The sequence below is a fragment of the Mauremys mutica genome, chromosome 6, assembly GCF_020497125.1.
Source record: "Mauremys mutica isolate MM-2020 ecotype Southern chromosome 6, ASM2049712v1, whole genome shotgun sequence".
NCBI classification, from domain to species: Eukaryota; Metazoa; Chordata; order Testudines; family Geoemydidae; genus Mauremys; species Mauremys mutica.
Window position 1 is genome coordinate 114,382,154 of NC_059077.1, and position 19,914 is coordinate 114,402,067.

The 19,914-nt window shown below is 40.2% G+C and overlaps 1 protein-coding gene across 1 annotated transcript in view; it reads left to right on the forward strand.

Annotated features, from left to right (window-relative positions):
- The window catches only part of SVEP1 (sushi, von Willebrand factor type A, EGF and pentraxin domain containing 1), a 182,423-nt gene that overhangs the window by 82,292 nt on the left and 80,217 nt on the right, over nucleotides 1–19,914 (forward strand). The window contains exons 14-28 of the mRNA XM_045020777.1: nucleotides 1,233–1,341; nucleotides 2,561–2,752; nucleotides 3,097–3,330; nucleotides 4,114–4,275; nucleotides 5,306–5,467; nucleotides 6,270–6,431; nucleotides 8,589–8,680; nucleotides 10,532–10,628; nucleotides 11,357–11,470; nucleotides 12,426–12,539; nucleotides 13,607–13,808; nucleotides 14,580–14,737; nucleotides 15,950–16,151; nucleotides 16,860–17,035; nucleotides 18,501–18,625. Coding sequence (XP_044876712.1) covers nucleotides 1,233–1,341; nucleotides 2,561–2,752; nucleotides 3,097–3,330; nucleotides 4,114–4,275; nucleotides 5,306–5,467; nucleotides 6,270–6,431; nucleotides 8,589–8,680; nucleotides 10,532–10,628; nucleotides 11,357–11,470; nucleotides 12,426–12,539; nucleotides 13,607–13,808; nucleotides 14,580–14,737; nucleotides 15,950–16,151; nucleotides 16,860–17,035; nucleotides 18,501–18,625 — 2,301 coding nt within the window. The remainder of the gene's footprint in view (nucleotides 1–1,232; nucleotides 1,342–2,560; nucleotides 2,753–3,096; nucleotides 3,331–4,113; nucleotides 4,276–5,305; nucleotides 5,468–6,269; nucleotides 6,432–8,588; nucleotides 8,681–10,531; nucleotides 10,629–11,356; nucleotides 11,471–12,425; nucleotides 12,540–13,606; nucleotides 13,809–14,579; nucleotides 14,738–15,949; nucleotides 16,152–16,859; nucleotides 17,036–18,500; nucleotides 18,626–19,914) is intronic.

A 19,914-nucleotide genomic window follows, 5' to 3' on the forward strand; every position in this document is an offset into this window, starting at 1 on the left:
TCCCTTCATTGAGGGTTCAATTCTCCCTTAGCCATGGAAGTTCTGTTTGAAGTTCTCTGCACTGCTTAAGCACCAGGTAGGAGTTGCACAAGAGGAATGCAGGTGGAACAGCTATGCAATGATGCCTTTGGCTCTTTTCTGTCTTTCTGTTGGCCCTAGACCTGTACAATATCCATGCAACTCACATGAAGAGGCTATGGCTGCTAAAGCAACTGGAAAAGCTTCATACCTGGCCTCACAATGCAGGTGGATTTTACCTCTGCATCCCCTCCATGCTCAACCCACATTCAGTCCAAATATTCAGGCTTCAAATTGCATGCCAACTATGGAGATACATCACATCATCTCCATTCTTTTTCTCCCATCCATTACCCTGCTATGAAATTATACCAGATGGATATAGTGAATTCACTGTAGCACAGAAAATATTTTCCTCTTTAATTGTATAGCCTGTTTTCTTTTGTACAGTGTGATGGTATAGCATGTTACAATCTACTCTCACTGTAACACCGTCTTTTATTGTAAGGTTTTATTGAGGATAGACTTCCAGTTTTGTTTAGGAATAATAAAATCTCCCAATAGGATCAAATTACTGTAAATTTCCATTGGTTTCACAGGAAAGCTTTCTTCATCTGCAACGTACTATGTTCAGCAGGATTTCAGTAAGATCTCTGTCTATAATATTATAAACCCACTTAAGTGAAACAGTGAATTGTACTTTAAAGCATACTCCAGTGGGGAAATGAAGCTTCTGAACAATAAATCGCCCAGCCTAAAAGCAAATAATTCTGCACTTTTATAGCACCTTCCATCTGAGAATCTTATAAAGCTTTACAGACATTAATGAGTTAAGCACCTACACCATGGTGGCATTGGGAAGTACTGTTATCCCTATTTTGTAAAATAGAGGCCCAGCGAAGTTAAATGAATTATTCAAAGACACACAGAGCTAGAGCTGGGACTTGGACACTGAGATTCCATTTTGTGCTTTAATACAAAACTATCCTTCCTCTCAAATGATTTTCCTTACTGTGCATATATCGTTGCAAGAATTCTGACACTACACAAAAGTGGGAGGAAATCTTAAATGCACAAGTTTTAAACGGTTTGATTGTAATAGCTATGCAGGATGAAATCTAATATCAGAGAGCAGGCGAGACTGGGTGCTTTGTCCTGAGATTAGATTATATATTTATTTGTTTGCTTAATAGCTTGTCTATTTCTATTTACAGGTCCCATCGTTCTGTAATGATGTCGATGACATTGACTGCAGATTGGAGGATTTGCCACAGAAACATTGCCTAGAATATAATTATGACTATGAAAATGGATTTGCAATTGGTAATTTAATTATTGTGTGGCTTGCTAGCTATATAAGTTTAATGTGGTTTAAATACATTTAGCTCTGCTAAGCCATAATGTGGTGGGTACATTTAGCTCTGGTAGATTTAAGCATGCTGTGTGGAAGATTTAAAGATAGTAATTACAGAGCACTTGAGACACTAAACAGTTAAACAGTAGATCTGAGAAAAAATTACACTAGCCTGTCTGTTTCATACACTGCACATGTTGGGGAAAAGATGACTGAAGTGCCTCATAGTATACAAGAACAATAAAACTATGAAACTGTTTGGCTAGTCTTGAAAGAAAAGGGCTTTTCAAAAATCAGACATTTTGAAACCAAAATATTGAAGAAGGAGACTGGGTGACTCTGGGAATTGTTAATGTAACCGAGGGAGTCTTTCATTTTTGTCACTGATTTAAATTGAACCTGACATATGTGCACAAGTTTACATACTAGCAGTGAGTAAGGATAACTGTGTGCTTAAGACTGCAGGATTGGGGCCTTGGTTGGTGACTGACGGTAGTTAGGAGGAAACAATGATGAAATCTCCACTGATGTCTCTGGAATTTCTCCAAATTTACATCTGTGTAGCTGAGATCAGAATTTGGCTCAGGTTCTTCAGAGACGATAGTTTAAAAGATTAGTTATAAAATAATCACAGAACGTAATTCCAAGGTTCTGGGGTTAATTTGCCATTAGTTACTTATAATCTAAATAACGATGCTCAGTTATATGCAAAGATTATTTATACTTCCGTTTTTTTCTAAAAAGAGATGCCTAGTGGCACAGGCAAAAGTTCTTCAATTCCAATCATTATAAAAAGACACGTTACATACAGAACCACTTATTTAAACAGTCCAGGCCAAACGAATATATGGTACAATTTATAACTTTAGGGATGTAACACCAGGTATAAATTTGACCCAATATGCTTAATATGGACTGGATACCTGAGGGGATTGGAGGTGGAGCCTTTTGCCACTAGAGGATTTATATGAGTGAGACCCAGTTCAACAGTGACCACATGTGTTAATCTCACAGCTGTTCAGTCTCCTACATGAACTGAGTGTCAGGGTCTAGTTCCTCCTGGAGAGATACCCATATCTCAGAAACCACTATGCGGTGGCACTTGTTGGCACTCTTGGGAATGAACCAAAGGCCTGAATGAGCATGGGGACAGAACTCCCTTCTGACCACTTTTGCTTCTTGTTGCAGGACCCGGAGGCTGGGGCGCAGCAAACCGTCTGGATTATTCCTACGATGACTTCCTTGACATAGTGCAGGAAGGACAGCTACAAACGCCTCTCTCTGGCTCTGGGAAAACAGCACCGTCCCGGGTCAAGAGACACAAAAAACTCAACATTCCAATGACAGATCACAAAATTAAGTTAATATTTAATATCACTGGTAAGGAAAAAACTTCCCTTTCCTGCTCCTCCTTTTTATAATTTATTCTTAACAAAATATTGCATTGTCTGCAGTTCATGAAGCCAGCAGGAAGTGCAGCCTACAGGCTTCTCACTGAGTTTATAGCCACTAGCTCACTTCTTGGGTCGCATATTTGTGTGGTCAGCACTATATAGACTATACTTTACATTTTGGTACAATGTGGGTTTGTGTGGTCAGTTCCCGTTGACCATAGTAACAATGATCGCTGCTTTTTTGGTCCACTCGTATACACTCCTGCAGCCTGAATAGCAATAAAATCTGTAACACACTGTGTATGCATGTGTTTTCTTTTTATATTCCAGCTAGCGTGCCGTTGCCCAATGAAAGGAATGATAGTGTGGAATCAGAAAACCAGCAGCGACTTCTTAAAACTCTAGAGACTATCACAAACAGGCTGAAAAGGACACTCAACAAGGAACCCATGTATTCTTTTCAGTTTGCATCAGAACTGGTCGTAGCTGACAGCAACTCACTGGAAACTGAGAAAGCCTTTCTGTTCTGCAGACCTGGTTCCGTTCTGAGAGGGCGAATGTGTGGTAAGCCAAAAGCTCCTGGGCCTTATATCCTGTATATGTGATTTAAAAAAAAAAAAAAAAGTTTGGGGGAGATAGTTGTTTGGAGTGGGGTATTGGCACAGGCGTCACGGGGTTGCAGTAGCTGAGACCTGCCAAAGCAATTTATTATCTAATGCTTTGTGCAGTCTGCTTTCTGAAGGGTGCGCTGCTCCAAAAAATGGCAGTGTAAAATATACGCCTTGCCTAACAGTTCTGCTCCCTATATGAACTTGATCACATTGATTCACACTGCTGATGAAAATGATTACTCACAGCCTGTACTACGGTGAGCTCTGCCATTCCAGCATAGCTGAGAGAGTGAGCTGGATCCTATTCATAGATCATAGAAGATTAAGGTTGGAAGAGACCTCAGGAAGTCAGCTAGTCCAACCCCCTGCTCAAAGCAGGACCAACCCTAACTCAATCATCCCAGCCAGGGCTTTGTCAAGCCAGGCCTTAAAAACCTCTAAGGATGGAGATGGAGTCAGGGAATCGCCCGCTCTCCCCTCAGGCAGGGAGAGACAGTCCATTCCTTCCTAGGCATCATGAATACAAATGTTTACAAAGTTCCAGTCAGTTCCCCCTATGCAAACCCAGTCATGTCAGTGAAGTTGCACAGATGTGACTGAATCCACGAAGCCAAGATTGAGATAAAGCGAGTTAGGCTAAATGGAGTTGCCCTGAAATACCAAGAAGAGCATCTGCTTATTGTCAGGTATTCCATGGTTAACCTGTGTTTTATTTTTTGCTTCTCTGAAATCCCAGTTAACTGCCCTTTGGGTACCTACTATTCTCTGGAGCATCGCACTTGTGAAAGCTGCTGGACTGGATCCTATCAAGATGAGGAAGGGCAGCTGGAATGCAAAAGTTGCCCATCCGGTAGCTATACCGAATACCTCCACTCCAGGAGTATCTCTGAATGTAAAGGTGCGAGCTCAGCATTCAGAAAATCGCTTTTAAAGGTTACTTCTAGTGCTTGAAACTACCGAGCATTGCAAAATGTAACTAGAATAACACCATAGAAAACTAAATGGATTGTTGTGTTACTTTATGGCTTTTGCCGAGATCCTGGCTGCCCCTGTGTGGGTACATGTGGGGAGGGGAGAATACCAAGGTATTGAGAAGATATCTAGAATGCCATTGCTTGTACCTCTTAAGTGTCAGTGGAGCAGGCTGTTAGGACCAGCAGTGCTTGACACCTGAAAGGTGGTGTAGCTCGACAGGTTGAGAGCCAGGGACCTCTTTTCCCCAGTTAATAATCACAGGCTGAGAGAGTGCATGTTGCAACACTGAAAGGGAAGTGTACACATAGTGCCACATCTTAGTACACGTCTCCCTGCCAACATCCTCTACATCTCCCAAGGAATAATACCTCTTGGCACTGTCACTTCTGTGTCCCACCTTGCACCGTTCTGCCTCGAAGCCAGAAGAGAGCTCTCACTTTGCAGCTTGTATACGAAATAGCGACTGGTATTTTCTAATTGCTGTTGTTTAATTGGCTTTGTTAGTTAAAATATGAATTGCTAACGATAAACAATCTGCAGTAGATTGGAATATAATACACTATAGCGAGTTTATATCTTGGAAATACACTATCAGTAATTTGCAGCCCACCAGCCATCACAGAATTGCATTTTCTTTATTCTATGCATTGCACATTTCATTGTACAGCCTGTGGTTTAGATGTGTCCATGAAACTATAGTGAAATGAACAACCTCAGAATAAATAAAATGCATTTAGAGAGGGGATTGATGCTATGTGCTGTCTGTACTTTGCTTAACACTGCACAGAGCACTGTCTTCTGGTTTACAAATGTCCAGGTAGCTCTTTCTTTCAAGGGTTGCCTGTCTATATATTATAAAGTGTTACCTTTATTTTTAGGGGACAGGAGACATATTTTATGTTAGATATTGCTTAGCCTTATGCCTAATCTTTATGTATTATTTTGCCTTTTAGCTCAGTGCAAGCAGGGAACATACTCACCTAATGGTCTTGAAACCTGTGAGTCATGTCCTCTTGGCACATATCAACCTGTATTTGGATCTAAGAACTGCATCGCCTGTCCAGAAAACATGTCGACAGTGAAAAGAGGAGCTGTGGATATCTCAGCATGTGGAGGTTTGTGAAGACTAGGCCAGTGAAATTCCTGAAAACAAAATGTTGCTAAATACCATCCACGATCGCCCCATTTATCTGACCTCAGGTTACCTGCAGCTCCTGGCTGACTGCAGTGCAGTTATGTCACCCAGCAGCAGTGTACATAATTTTTTGCTGCATATCAAACACCTGTTTTTCTGAAAGATTTGAGAGATGGGGTTGTGCTGTATGCACACACAATTCTAGTGTAAGCCCCGTGTCAGATATTCAGATGGCTATGTGATAATAAAATGTTTTCTTTTTTATTTGTAGAAAACACTACTAGATGTTTTGTAACAATCATGCGGGCAATAGCCAGTCATTTTGTGAGTCAAAATCCTGAGGTCCTTACTCAGTTTTTACTGAGTCTGCTTTCAAAAGTAAACTACCGTCAATGGGTTCTGTGTTGGCCTAGGCTCCTCTGGGGCAGTTGCACCCCAAGGGCTCATGAGGAAAACAGGCCACAGTGAGAGTGGGACAGGGAAGAGAATCTGTCTCCAGGTGTTGACCTTGTTGAAAATATGTTTGTGCCTTGCAAGGACTGCAGTGTGGGGTGTTTGGTTGAATTTGAGAACTGTCTACGTAGGAACAAAGATTACATGGCAACATTTCTCTGGTTGTATAAAGAGCTTATTTGGGGCCATAAGCACACATTTTGGTTGCGAAATTCTCATGATTATTGGCCTAGTCTTGTAGGACTGAGGCAAAAACTGCCTTATGATGGTGAGGAAAAGATCATACAGTAGGAGCCAGCAGTCATTAGAGTTTGTTTTGCACTTTGCAGTACCTTGTCCAGCAGGGGAATTCTCTCGCTCTGGTTTAATGCCTTGCTACCCCTGCCCCCGGGACTACTATCAACCAGACCCAGGAAAGTCCTACTGCTTATCTTGTCCTTTTTATGGGACAACTACAATCATTGGCGCCAGATCCATCACAGACTGTTCAAGTAAGTTGATTAATTTTCTCCAGAGAATGTGACTGAGGGGGGGGCAGGATCTGGCCCTTAGTGAAAATTGGCTCCATTCAAAGGAAGAATAGACCATTCTCCTTCCACAATGTTCGTCACACATTTCTACCAATGCAGCACCTGTGCTATTCCGTTCCTGGGTTATCTCTGAGTTATCAGAAGCTGCCAGTCACACACAGTTGTGTATGATTGTATGATATGGATTAAGGTTCCCTAACAGAGCCTAGAGTGTAACCCCATTGGAAACAATGAGAGTTTTGCCTTCGGCCTATAAAAACTACCTTGAGGTAGACAGACTAACGTGATTTATGTGACCATCTAAGCTCTAAGTCAGGACTGGAGAGGAATAAGTCTAACGAGTGAATTCACCACAGTGCCCCTGTCAGGAGTCTACCCTCACTTGAAACTGGGCGGTTTCAAAGTGAGGACCCGCATGTCTTCCCCCCACCCCAAAATCCTAGGGTAGGTCTCCCCTTCGGCTGCCACCACCCGGTCAATTCCGTGGGCCGGGACACCCCTGTTTCCCCCCTTGGGAGCACAGATCAATTCACAGAGGAGGAACCTCCCCCCCCCTCTTCCCTCTCTCCAGCCTGCTCTGGAGACAGAGTTGCCTGGATTCAAACGCCTTGAATCTCTACACACAGGGAAGCAGCCCACTTCCCCCTCCCCTTCCCCTGAATTTCCCCAAGGGAAGGAATTAACCAAGTCCAAAGAAAAGAAAAGAATTTATTAAGAGAACAAAAAGAAAGTACAGAATCTCTATGAATCCAAGCTGGGCACTCATAGGGTATAACCTTATCAATCTCTGGAGAGAATCCCCTCTCCCCCTTTTCTCAGTAAAAGCAATATCAGCAAACAGGAATAAAGCATTTCCTTTAGCAAACACACAATTGCCAATATAGAAATCAAATCATAAGACTAATTCGCCTTTCTAATTAATACTCACTATTAATTAGTAGAAACTACTCCAGGAGAACTTGGAGACATGACTGTACTCTGTTAGATCCAAAAACAGTTCTCACACAGACAAAGGCTTCCCTCCACAGAGATTTGAAAAAAAAATATTATCTCTGATTGGTCCTCTGGTCAGGTGGTCACCAGGTACTACATGTTAACCCTTTCCAGGGAAAAGAGACCTTAACCCTGATCTGTTTATTTATGACACGCCCCCCAAATCGCAGACAGTGGGGGAACCACACTGGCGGTGATTTCCTTCTAGAACTTTAAAGTAAACAGATTAACAAAACACATGCACTATTACATATACTACTAAGTATGTAACAACAAGATATTTGACATTGAAGAACACTTTGTATGCATTTGAGCGGACATACTTGGCATTGTCCTTGCCCATCCCCTCCCAGTGGAAGGAATGTTTTTAACCTGTTTTTGCTTTGTTGACCCCAGAATGCCCACTGGGATGTCACAAGCTTAAGAGCTTGTCACTTAGTTGGAACTACCAACAAACTGGAATTGCCTTGAATCTCTACACACAGGGAAGAAAAGAAAAGAATTTATTAAGAGAAAGAAAGTACAGAATCTCTATGAATCCAAGCTGGGCACTCATAGGGTATAACCTTATCAATCTCTGGAGAGAATCCCCTCTCCCCCTTTTCTCAGTAAAAGCAATATCAGCAAACAGGAATAAAGCATTTCCTTTAGCAAACACACAATTGCCAATATAGAAATCAAATCATAAGACTAATTCGCCTTTCTAATTAATACTCACTATTAATTAGTAGAAACTACTCCAGGAGAACTTGGAGACATGACTGTACTCTGTTAGATCCAAAAACAGTTCTCACACAGACAAAGGCTTCCCTCCACAGAGATTTGAAAAAAAAATATTATCTCTGATTGGTCCTCTGGTCAGGTGGTCACCAGGTACTACATGTTAACCCTTTCCAGGGAAAAGAGACCTTAACCCTGATCTGTTTATTTATGACAGCCCCCCTCCCCTTTCTTCATTTATTATAGATGTTCATGTTTTGGAATTGAATGTGTTTTTACTGTAAGTTTTGGTATTTGTTCCCACAAATCCACTTCCCTCAGAGCATTTTTTAAATGCATCAGTGCAATGCAATTAGGGTCTTGTCAAGCTGCATTAACAGCTGCTTTCATAATAATCCTGTTTAGGTTTTGGCTCTACTTTCACAGCGGCCGAGGAGAGTGTAATGGTACCAGTCTCTCCAGAAAATATCAGCAAGCAATACAAAGTCAGCAGTCAGGCAAGGACAAGATTTTTTTTTTTTAATGATGCTAGCTCTAATGGAAGAACCAGAGTATCTGATGCCAATACTAAATGGCTAATGCCTTCCAGAATATAATTGTGATACTGAGTTTACTTTCCAAACTAGGCAGCTATAATTACCATGGGGGCTACCTTTATTTGATTAAAGTGAACAAACATTGTGCCCTATAACTCCATAACTGGCTTATATATAAGCCATATAGAGATATATATATATAAGTCCTTAATTAACGGCCTTACGCAGCAGAAATAAAAAAACTGTATTCACATTTTTCTAATAATCTCTTCCACTCAATGGTAATTTAATAGTGATTCACTAAAATATTGTATTTTAAAATTCTACTACAATAATAGAACAGTAGTATTTGGGAGAAGGAGATTTGATCCAGTCAAAGGCAGTCTTTAGATTTAGAAGCATGATAACATTAGCCAGACATAAAAAATGTCACTAAACTTTTATTTAAAAAAAAAAACATAAAACCCCCAACTCCTTGCAGTTGGCAGGTCTGCCCCTCATCTGATCAGTAGCTCCTCTGCTGGTGATCAGTGTCTCTTTTATTTGGTCTCTTTTTCATTTTGGTCTTCCAGGAGATTACTTCTGGCTTCCAGGTTCTGGTTCCGAAGTATTTATTTTCATTTATTTGTTTTGATTTATATAAATTTAAGAAGAGAGGTCAGATAAGTCGGGTATGACCCAATTCCGCAAATCCTTTCTCCTGTGATTAGTCCTCTCAAAATACATGGGACCACTCACATGAGTGGAGACTATTCCCAGGACTGTGGGTTTGCATGAAAGGCCCCCATTACTGTAACTCAGAAAAGACCACTCTGTCTCAGAATCAGGTTGTGAGAAGCTACATTACATGAATAAATTTGGTAAGTGATAAATTAGACCTGAACTATTAGCTTATAATACGTGCAGTCCACAAACTTGGCCCCAATACAGCAAGCATGGGAGTTTTCCCATTTAAGTCAATAGGATCATTCATGTACTTAGTTAAGCACATGCTTCAGTGATTTGCTGAAGGGAGGCCTGCTACCAAAATACAAATAAATAACAATAACTAGAATGCTAACATCTGAAAAAGTCCCTTTCATGCCACTAGCTTCAGCTATTTATTTCTCTATTCTTTAGATTAGGGGTGGCTAAAATACAGCCTGTAGGCCTAAAGCAGTCCCTGACTCACCTTTCCCAGTAACTACAGATGGCTAATGCCAAGGATACATTACCAACCTCTGTGGAGAGGAACGGAGTGAAAAAGAAATATTAGAGAACTGTGGCATAAAGACTTTTTTTTTTAAATGCTGTTACATGTCAGTCATTATTAGGTTCTGTAGAGAAAGAGCTGCAAACATCTAGTAACTGTTAAATAGAGCCCCCAAAACTCCCATTACAAGTATTAACTTCAGCTGTCTAGATGCTTCCTCCATGGAGCAAAGAATGATTAAGGGGGAAATTGACCTCAGAGAAGGCACTTGCTGTAGAAGATTGCTGGAAAAATTGCTGCTAATTCATAGTCTCACAGTTCAGCACATCACTTAGATTTTATTCTATAAACTGTGAGTTGAGATTGTTTTACGCAGTTACAGACAAAAGATACACGTACTCTATAAAGAAGGTGAAACCATAAGAGTAATGAAGAAGTCAATGAATAAAGACAGAATTAGTGTCACAGACATATGGAGCGCTAAAAGGTTGTGACCATGAGTTAGCGGTTTGCCAGATACAGTGAAATAGTTTGCAGTTTAGATTTGGATTAGATATTTGTCTATGTAATACACATGGTTGTATCTCCACCTCTTTGATTACTGTTCCCATCTGTGACAGGTTTTTCATGAGTGTTTCCTGGAACCATGCCATAATAATGGCACATGCAAACAACTTGGAAGTGGGTACATTTGCATGTGCCCACCTGGATACACAGGTAAAGTGTGTGTACGTAAGGGGGACATTGTGGTAGTTAGAAAGTTCTGTTCTGAGGAGAAATTATAAAAGAACATGACACTCCCGGCAGAAAAAGCAGATAATATAATTAATGGAAGTCACTATTGCTGACACAGGTTATTCATTATTCTTCACATTTAAAAAAAACATGAAGAACTGTTCCCTTTTTTGTTGTATGGTTTATCTCAGTGCTTGTTCTCTAAGAGAGATTTTCAAAAGGCTCATGTTGGCCTATATACTGTCTTCTATTGGCGTTAATGGTAACATCCCCATTTACTTTAATGTGAGCAGCATCAGACCAAGACTGAATATATTTGAAAATCCCACCCCTTGACCACAACTGTGATCAGCAAGGACCGAGAAACTCTCACTTCAGTCCATTAATCTCATTAGATCCACCTTTGCACGTATCCATTGTGAGCTCTGCTGTTGCTCCAAAGCAACTGGGTACGTTATAGTCCCCAATGATTTTTTTTTTTAAAGGGTAGAAATGTGCTACGTTTGAAGATCTGGAGCAGATCAGCTTGTATTTTATTACTGCCTGATCTGCACTGTACCTTTGTGATAGCAATTGTCACAGGTCTCTGGTAAATTGCTGTGTTTTAAAGCAAAGATAATGGTCTGTAATGCCCTCCGTGTTTCTGAGTGATTTAATTACACTTTCTTTCTGTGTTCTCAGTTGTGATCCTGCTTTGTTTTTCAATTTAGGCTTAAAGTGTGAAAAGGAGATTGATGAGTGCAAGTCAACCCCTTGCCTCAACAATGGAGTTTGCAAAGATGGCACTGGGGTGTTCATTTGCCAGTGCCAACCAGGCTATACAGGTGACAGAAGTGATTTAATTGCTTTATAACTCCTCTTTGTAAGGGTGTCAATTACATATTGCATAGATAAAATGGACCTATTAGGGTTATGCTTATTTCTTCAGTGACTTCTATGGAATTATAACAGGGGTGAATCTGGCCTATTATTAGACAGAGAAAACCTTTGGTGTAGTGGAATATTTTGTGAAGTAAAAGGATTAATATTCAAGGTGTGTGTGTGTGTAGTAACACTTCTGTTCTAAAAAAGGGAATAACAGTGAAGAAATATTAACGAGGCACTTTTGTGAAAAAAGGCTAATGAAACCTAATATTGTAAGGCCTTGATTCAGCAAGAGACTTGTGCAAGCATGTGAGTAATCCTATGGATGCCTAATTGATACTTTTTCATCTTTTCTCTTCGAACAGGAACATTAATGAAAACGCACACACACACACACACAGACACACACACAGACACACACACACACAGACACTTTCTGTCTCTCAACAGCACTTTTCACATGCTTGAAGTCTGGCACCTGCTTTTGTACCTTGCTGAATCGAGTGTTAATTTATTTTATCATTAAATTGCTGATTATCAAATAGGTATCCTCCTACTCCTATGCACAGCTATAAAAAGACCTAGGATTTTCCACCTAAGCAGTCCCTACCCTATATCACATTATCCTATAAACACTTTTTATAATCAATATGAATTAAAATTATACATGTGCTGCTGAATGCTTTTTAAACGTCGAGCTCCACTGCCTCCAAAGTCTCAATAACTATGTGTACGGATGGGCAACTGTTCACATTGAATTGCATCCTTGAAAGATTTTATCTCCTGCTCTCAATAACCTTTTATGAGAAATATTTTGCCATTGTGGCTTTCAAAACCGATCACTACAGGCTACATACCATGTATGTATTCAAATACTGTGTATATATCATGTCTTGTAACTGTTATTGCTTGAAGGTTTACTGTGTGAGGAGGATATAAATGAATGCAGGTCCAACCCGTGTGTGAATGGAGCACTTTGTGTTGATGACATCAATGCTTATCACTGCACATGTGCAGAAGGATTTACAGGTAAGCTGTATTTTTTGATTGATTTAGTTTTTATTTATTTTAACCAGAAAAATTTTACCTCATGCTCACTAAGAAGTACAGTGTAATTCAAAATTATCTTCATAGATTTGCTATAGGTGTGCATTGATATAGGCATGTGAAATATTTAGGTGAGAAGGTCGTGGTCTGGTGGCTTCAAACACATGACTGGGAGTCAGGAGATCTGGTTTCTATTCCCAACTTTGTATGAGCTTGAGCAAAGAATAGCAATATTCATCTTGACGAAATACTTCTGAGTTGATGTACAAGTGTTAAATACTATTATTATTTATTTATTTATTATTATATAGCAGCATATCCATGGGCCAAACCTCCCCATCTCTATTAGAAGTTCTGCAACTTTGCATATCTCACAACTTGGAACTTGATGCACAACTAAACTCCTGGATGGTTTTCTTAAAAAATTAAAAGGTTCCAACCTCATTTCCATTTCAGCAATACATTCTCTTCTCTGTATCTCTCATCATTTACTCAGAATGATGTCTCAGCTTCTGATTGTGTGTGTGCTTTTAATATATGCTCAGGGGCCCATCCTGCACCCTTCACACACACAACATCCTGGGAATGTATGGGTTCATGGGAATTTTGGTGATGAAAGATCCAGCCCTTAACCCATATTGACACCTGAGCATCGTTACTTTACCACTTACAAACTGACAGATGAGACATACTTCTTATTTGAAGAGCCCAACTTACTAACAAAGTTGGTAGCACTCATTTCTGAACATTCCCAGAAAAAGTTTGCTTTTTAAAATGTTGACAAATGTGTAATGAGGGTTTTGTTTCTATAACTGTGAAGCTGATTCCTGCATCTCCTCTACAGTTGCATCCAATCAATGCAATATATTTTATGCTGAGGAAAAAAGCCAGCCACTCAGCTAATCTGTTGTTTGCCGTTCCCCAAAGAATTCTGAATAATTTTAATTGTCTTCTGGATTTGTCAGGAAATTGGTTCCTGATTGTTCCTAACAGATTTTAAATCTTTTTAAATTGAATGTAAAGCTTTGCTTTGATCTCTCTCTTCCCAGGCACTCGCTGTGAAACGGAGGTGAATGAATGCCTTTCAAACCCATGTCAAAACAAGGGCATTTGTGAGGACCGGATCAGGAGTTTCCACTGCAAGTGCCTTCCTGGGTTTACTGGCGTCTTGTGTGAAAAAAACATTGATGATTGTCTCAGCAGACCCTGTAAGAATGGGGCCACATGCAAAGATGGTATCAACAACTTCAGGTGAAAAACTGCTGACGGGCTTCCTGTAATACGCAAAGCCAGATGTGCTGCAGTGTCTGGGTTTCCCGAAAGATTTTAGCAAAGGCTATAGGGCTACTCTGTCGGGTGGTCTCAACATGCACCCCAGTGTAGGAGAAAGGTGGACATTTAAAAAGAAAAAAAAATGCGATGGTGTTATTTTAGCTTTTGTTAAAGGTGTGATAGATAGTGAGGAGAATGTGGCGGGGGAGGGGTAGAAAGTGAGAGTGCTGTAGGGCAGCCACCCTTACAGAGCGAGGAAACTTACAAGGTACTATTTTCCTGAATCAGTTTCCCCCCAGGCTGTATTGGCATGGGGAAGTGGGGTGGGGAACCTGTGGCATTTTTTAACCTTCTGTTATAGCATTGAACAATGATCATCGATTTGTGTATCCCACATGATCAAGTTTCCTGTGATTGTTGGGCCGGGGGAAGATATGGGCATTGATGGACCTCAGCCCTTCCTGTCTTCTATTTTTATGTTTCATCAAGATGAACCTGGACCAAAAAGTTTGTTTCTGGATCCAGATCAGAACTTCTCTGATGTTTATGGGGTGTTCTGCTCTGGTCCATTTTACAGAAAAGGACCCGTTGTGAATTTCAAGGTTCCATAATATTCAGTGCCTCTGTAATGTTCTGGCTTTTTGTAATGTAACTGGATCTCTAGCAGAACCAAAGAATGCCTCTAGTCTACAGATGTGTGAGCTTTAAAAGCAGCCACAATAGAAGAGTGTTTTTTGTTTTCATCCTCAGGTGTCAATGTGTGACGGGGTACACAGGACTGCACTGTGAAGTGAACATCAATGAGTGTGAATCCAATCCCTGTTTAAACCAAGCTACCTGTGTGGATGCCTTGAACTCGTACATTTGTAAATGTCCCCCTGGCTTTACAGGCAGCAGGTGTGAAACAGGTACACAGGACCACAGTGTCAGCAAAAGGTGGCTTAACAAAGCTTCTGGGCAAGAATTATGCTAGCTGAGTTAATACCATATGGCTTCTCTATACAGCGGCTAGCAGGGTTGGGTCTCAATCCTGAGCAAAGCCGTTGCAAGCTACAGCAGTACAAATAATAATAATAATAAATTAATTTCAAATGTAGCCTGTAAATACAAAGTAAGGTCATGCATGCTAGCAAACAATATTTTGATAATGTTTTTCTTTGCTTAAAAGCACAGTACCCTTTCTGTCGTGCACTATAGGCCTGTGAAGTTCAATTTCAGCTTCTTTCACGTCTCCTAGTTATTAAGCTCTTTGTACTGCACATACTACTCATGATGCTTTGCATCAGAAAGTCACAGATATTGGGGTAACAAAGGATATAAGGTTTCCACTATACAGTCTTAAAGATAACTGGTCAAATTCCAACCTGGTGAGATTCCTTTGACTTCAGCAAGGTTACAGCAGAGACAAACTTGGCTCTATAACATTTCTGTTTTAGACAAGACATTAACCTGTGATACCTTTTACTCATATGTGGATCTTCAGATGGAAGTTAAAGATCCACTGGCAATTTTTAGGAAGGGGCAGGAGACATGCTGGTCATCTATGCATCATCCCCTCTCTCAGTAGAACAGTTTCTAATGTCCAGGGCTTTATGAGAACTACTACTGAATGCATAATGCATGCTGCATTTGCACAGAACATGCATTTTACTTCTTTGTAAAGCACCTTGCAATACCTTGAACATAAAAGACACAAATTCTATTCCATAACTGCACAATATGCTTTTTAATTCCATAAAGAACCATGCCTCTGTTTGGTCCCATCCACAGGTCCAATCAGTCACTTATGGATTTAGGATGGCCAGATGGACATGTTAGTTGTATGACAGAGGGCTGAAAGGCACATCCAAATGTTGTGAAAGGTTCATGTTCATTATCTACCAGAAAATTACAAGAATTTTTTTTATTGTGCTTCTTAAACCCTGCGTCTTTTCTAGGTATTGAAGGCTCCATGTGAACACATTGTAGGCTAGAAATAAAATATTTCTAGTTCAGTCCAGTTGAAAGCAAATACTTTTAGCCTGGTTGTGGTTAGTTTTATTGCATTTGATTAAGCTTCATTTAATTTGTTGATACATTTGCACGAATGTAGATCTGAAAATTGTTCTTGTTTGTTGCAGAACAGTCCTCTGGTTTTAACCTGGATTTTGAAGTGTCTGGTATCTATAGCTATGTCATGCTTGACAATATTCTCCCATCACTTGGTGACATCACCTGTGCATTCTGGATGAGATCAGCTGACACTACTAATTATGGGACTCCAATTTCTTATGCAGTGGAGAATGGAAGTGACAATGCATTTCTGCTAACAGATTACAATGGGTAAATCAATCAATAGGATTATTATCTTTCTGCCTAGATTAGAACTGCGTTTTAATTGATAGAGAGGAGTCTGAACTAAAACGCCAAATTCCAACGATACATGTCTTTGAGGAAGTTCATAGCTGAATCTGAATCAAAACTGTGTCGCCAGAGTTGCCCTTTCTTACTGTTTTTTCCCTGTGATTAATTCCGAAACCACTTTTTTGGGCACTGGTGGTGGCAACAAAGTAGCAATGCTCAGAAGGCAGACTATTTCTCCCTGTCTTTTTTTACACAGAATACAAAAGATGTATTTAATGTAATATTTACATAAAAAAGGAGCTTATCAGCAGGCATATTGATTGCTGTGACCCTCTGGCCATGGGCTGTGAGACACCAAGAAGAACTGAAGTTTAGGAATCTACTGAAAAACATGACTGAAACTCCTTTTTTTGATAGTATTTACAGAGCTAAACATGTGGAAATTGCCCCTTATTTCACTGTCTGTGAGTATGATCGTGATGACTCCCAAGGCTTCTCTTTGGGAACAAATACGGCAGCAGGGATTTCCTGTGTGAGCTGGGGAAACTTAACCTCCTTCATTAAATGACTTTTCCTGTGTAGGGAGTAGCAAGCAGGAAGAAAACTTTATTTTCTTGAAAGAGAATGTTATATTTATTAAACCTCTGCATGTTATTGAATGTGCCTTGGTATCTGCTTTTTATGCAGCTGGGTTCTTTATGTGAATGGGAAAGAGAGGATCACAGATTGTCCCTCTGTGAATGACGGCAACTGGCATCACATTGCAGTCACCTGGACATGCATGAATGGAGCCTGGAATGTGTATATTGACGGGAAGTTGTCTGATGGAGGCAGAGGTCTATCTGTAGGATCAAAAATCCCTGGTATATCTTGTTAATGTTTGTTTGGCTCTGTTTCTTTTCTCTTGTTTTTGTAGGGCTTGCAAGGCTTGGAAGGTTTTGTTTATTTCTGTGTTCAGCATTTATGTAGAACTGAATTCTTTCATCCTTCTTCAGGCTGGGTAGTACCTTAGCCCATGAGTAGTGTCTAATTGCAACCAATGGGAATCTTCATGGAGTAAGGTCTCATACCGGCTGTGTAAAGATGGGAGAATCCTGCCCATAGAAGAAATGCATTGACTAAATTGACTAGAGAATGTTTTAGTGAGAATGGATCTCACAACTGGATGCCTGTGTTAAACTCAGGAGTGATTTTGGTTTGGAAGCCTGTACTTAGAGGTTTTTTTCTCATAATTTTCAGGCCTATTTTGGGAGTTTAGTTTCAGTAATACTTCTTCCTCACAGTATATGACGTGTTTTTACATTTGCTAGAATATGAATGACAGAACTGTTTTATGTCCACTTCTTTCATTATTTCCTTTGATATGAGGAAGAAATTAGGATTTCTTTATTGTTAGAACTTAACCCTTTCCCCGCTGAAATCAGTGACAGAATCCCCCATGACTGCAACTGGAGGATGATCAAGCCCTTAACTACCTGCTTGAAAATGAGAGACACTTAACAGGTTGCATGACATACAGTATTTGGAGTGTTTTCCATTCGGAGCAACTGTTGCATTGTAGCGTTAAAAGAACATGCAATATGTTATTGCATGGGAGAGCCGAAGAGCAGTGGAAGGTGCATGCTTTCCAGAGACCTTCCAGAGAACAGTCTTCTCAGAAACATAGCATGGTTTCTATTTTTAATGGTGAAGCTCCTGCAAGGTTCTCTGCTCCCTCCCTCCATTCCCAACCACACTCTGGCTCTCTCCAAAACCTGGGCACAAGGCAGGAAGGCATCTGGCACCTCTGTCCTCACTCACATGCCTGTGTGATGCCACCCACAAACTGGTCTCCAATGTTAGTGCTAATATTAGATGAGATAAAACAGAATTTACTTGTGTGGGGCGTTACAGCGTTTACCATCAAGTCTTACATGTGGTTCAGTTGTTTGGAATCAAATGCTCCTTTTTTCTACATGGTATTTTAACTCTTTGTATAGTTTTGAAACATTGAGAAGGGATAATTTAAAGCAACAGTTAACCAATTGTTACTGCGACATATCCTATGCCAGTTAATAATTCATAATTACATTATTAATTGTGTTGTAATATGATTCACGGTAAAACCTAGTTTAAGGGTAACCACTAAGAAGAAAAGGCCTTTCTTAAACAACTGCTTAAAAGTTTCCCCAGTTTCCAGTAGAGGTTAATTTAATCTTTAAAGATCACTGCTACTAGGTCACCAGTTTTTGTGGATTCTCTGGGTATTTGACAGTTTTTGCTATAAAGTATTTACCATCATCAACCCCTGTACAGAGCAGTAACATCTTCATTTTACTTTGTGTTTAGGTGGCGGCGCGCTAATACTTGGACAAGAGCAAGACCAGAGAGGAGAAGGATTCAATCCAGCAGAATCTTTTGTGGGCTCTCTTAGCCAGCTCAACATCTGGGACCATGTCCTATCCCCACAGGAGGTGAATATTTACTTAATAGTTTGGAATCTGAGCAAATGAATGAAAACTTAAACTAGTTTTTAATGCATTTTTGCCTAACGGGCATGATCGAACTGCCACTGAAATTAATGGGAATCTCATTGGGCATAGCTGTATGTCAACATATATGGAGTAAGATTAAAATTGAAGATTTTGGCAGAGCCATTCCTCAATAACCAACTCAATGGGGGAGAGCGAAAGGGAAGGAAAAAGCATACACAAAATATATTGTAACCATAGTAGAGCCCTCTCTAGCAGAGAAGGGAGGAAAGTCCATGAAATCTACTAGAGAACTTGTTCTGCAGGTCTCATTTACATGGGAAGCACTAAGAGCTTGATCTTGCTTCTACTGAAGTCATTGACAAAACTCCCATTAGCTTCAGTGGAAAACCCCAAGGTACGTAGATAGAATGGAAGCTGTGAATGCTCAGTACCTCTGACAATCAGGCCACTTTTATTTAGGTACCAAAAATATGGATTTAGGTGCCTGACTTTAAGCCCTGAGGTTCAGAAATGTAGCTCCTGCTGTTGGAAGGTAAAGTCTAAGGATCAGTGTTCAGCATGAGCTGGGGCTCACAGGAACAGATCTCTGGCTGTCTTTCCCCTCAGAAAAAAACAAGTACCCACTCTTCATCTGATTTTACTTTTTTTAATTTTCTCCATTTTGTTTTTTAAAAAGCAGTAATAAAATTTAAAGGTGCAAGAGATAAGAAAATTAATCTTTCCATGCAATGTCTGACTGCCCCTGTTCTGATAGTGTGTTCATGTCTGCTTTACCTTTTCTGCACTTTGTGTGTTGCCTGGGGTTATATTCTCATCTTGAATCAGAGGGATTTTGGTGCATCACGATAATGTGGATGTGAGTTTGAAGAAGTGCTCATTTCCTGTGCTTGAAGTCTTCACTGCTATGCCATTCAAGTGGGATTTCCAAAAGCCTCTCAGCCCTGGCCTAACTCCAGTCCCATTGACAGGAATGCAGAACTCCCCCTCACTGACTTCAACAGGAGCAGAGTTAGGCCAATGAAAAGTGCTTTTGAAAATCCTACCCTTCAATTATGGTATGTCCCATAATCCATGGTCTTAATGCTAAAAAACAGATGTGAGACCACAACAGGAAAACTAGCCAACTACATTTCCCATAAACTTTTTACCTCTTTTGTTATTGGAGCTTGAAATAGTAAATCATCTTCATTGTCTGTGTTTATTTCAAAGTTATTTTATACGGTAGAGCCTTAGCCCACTGAGATTATTTGGTAAGCCTTTTCTTCCTA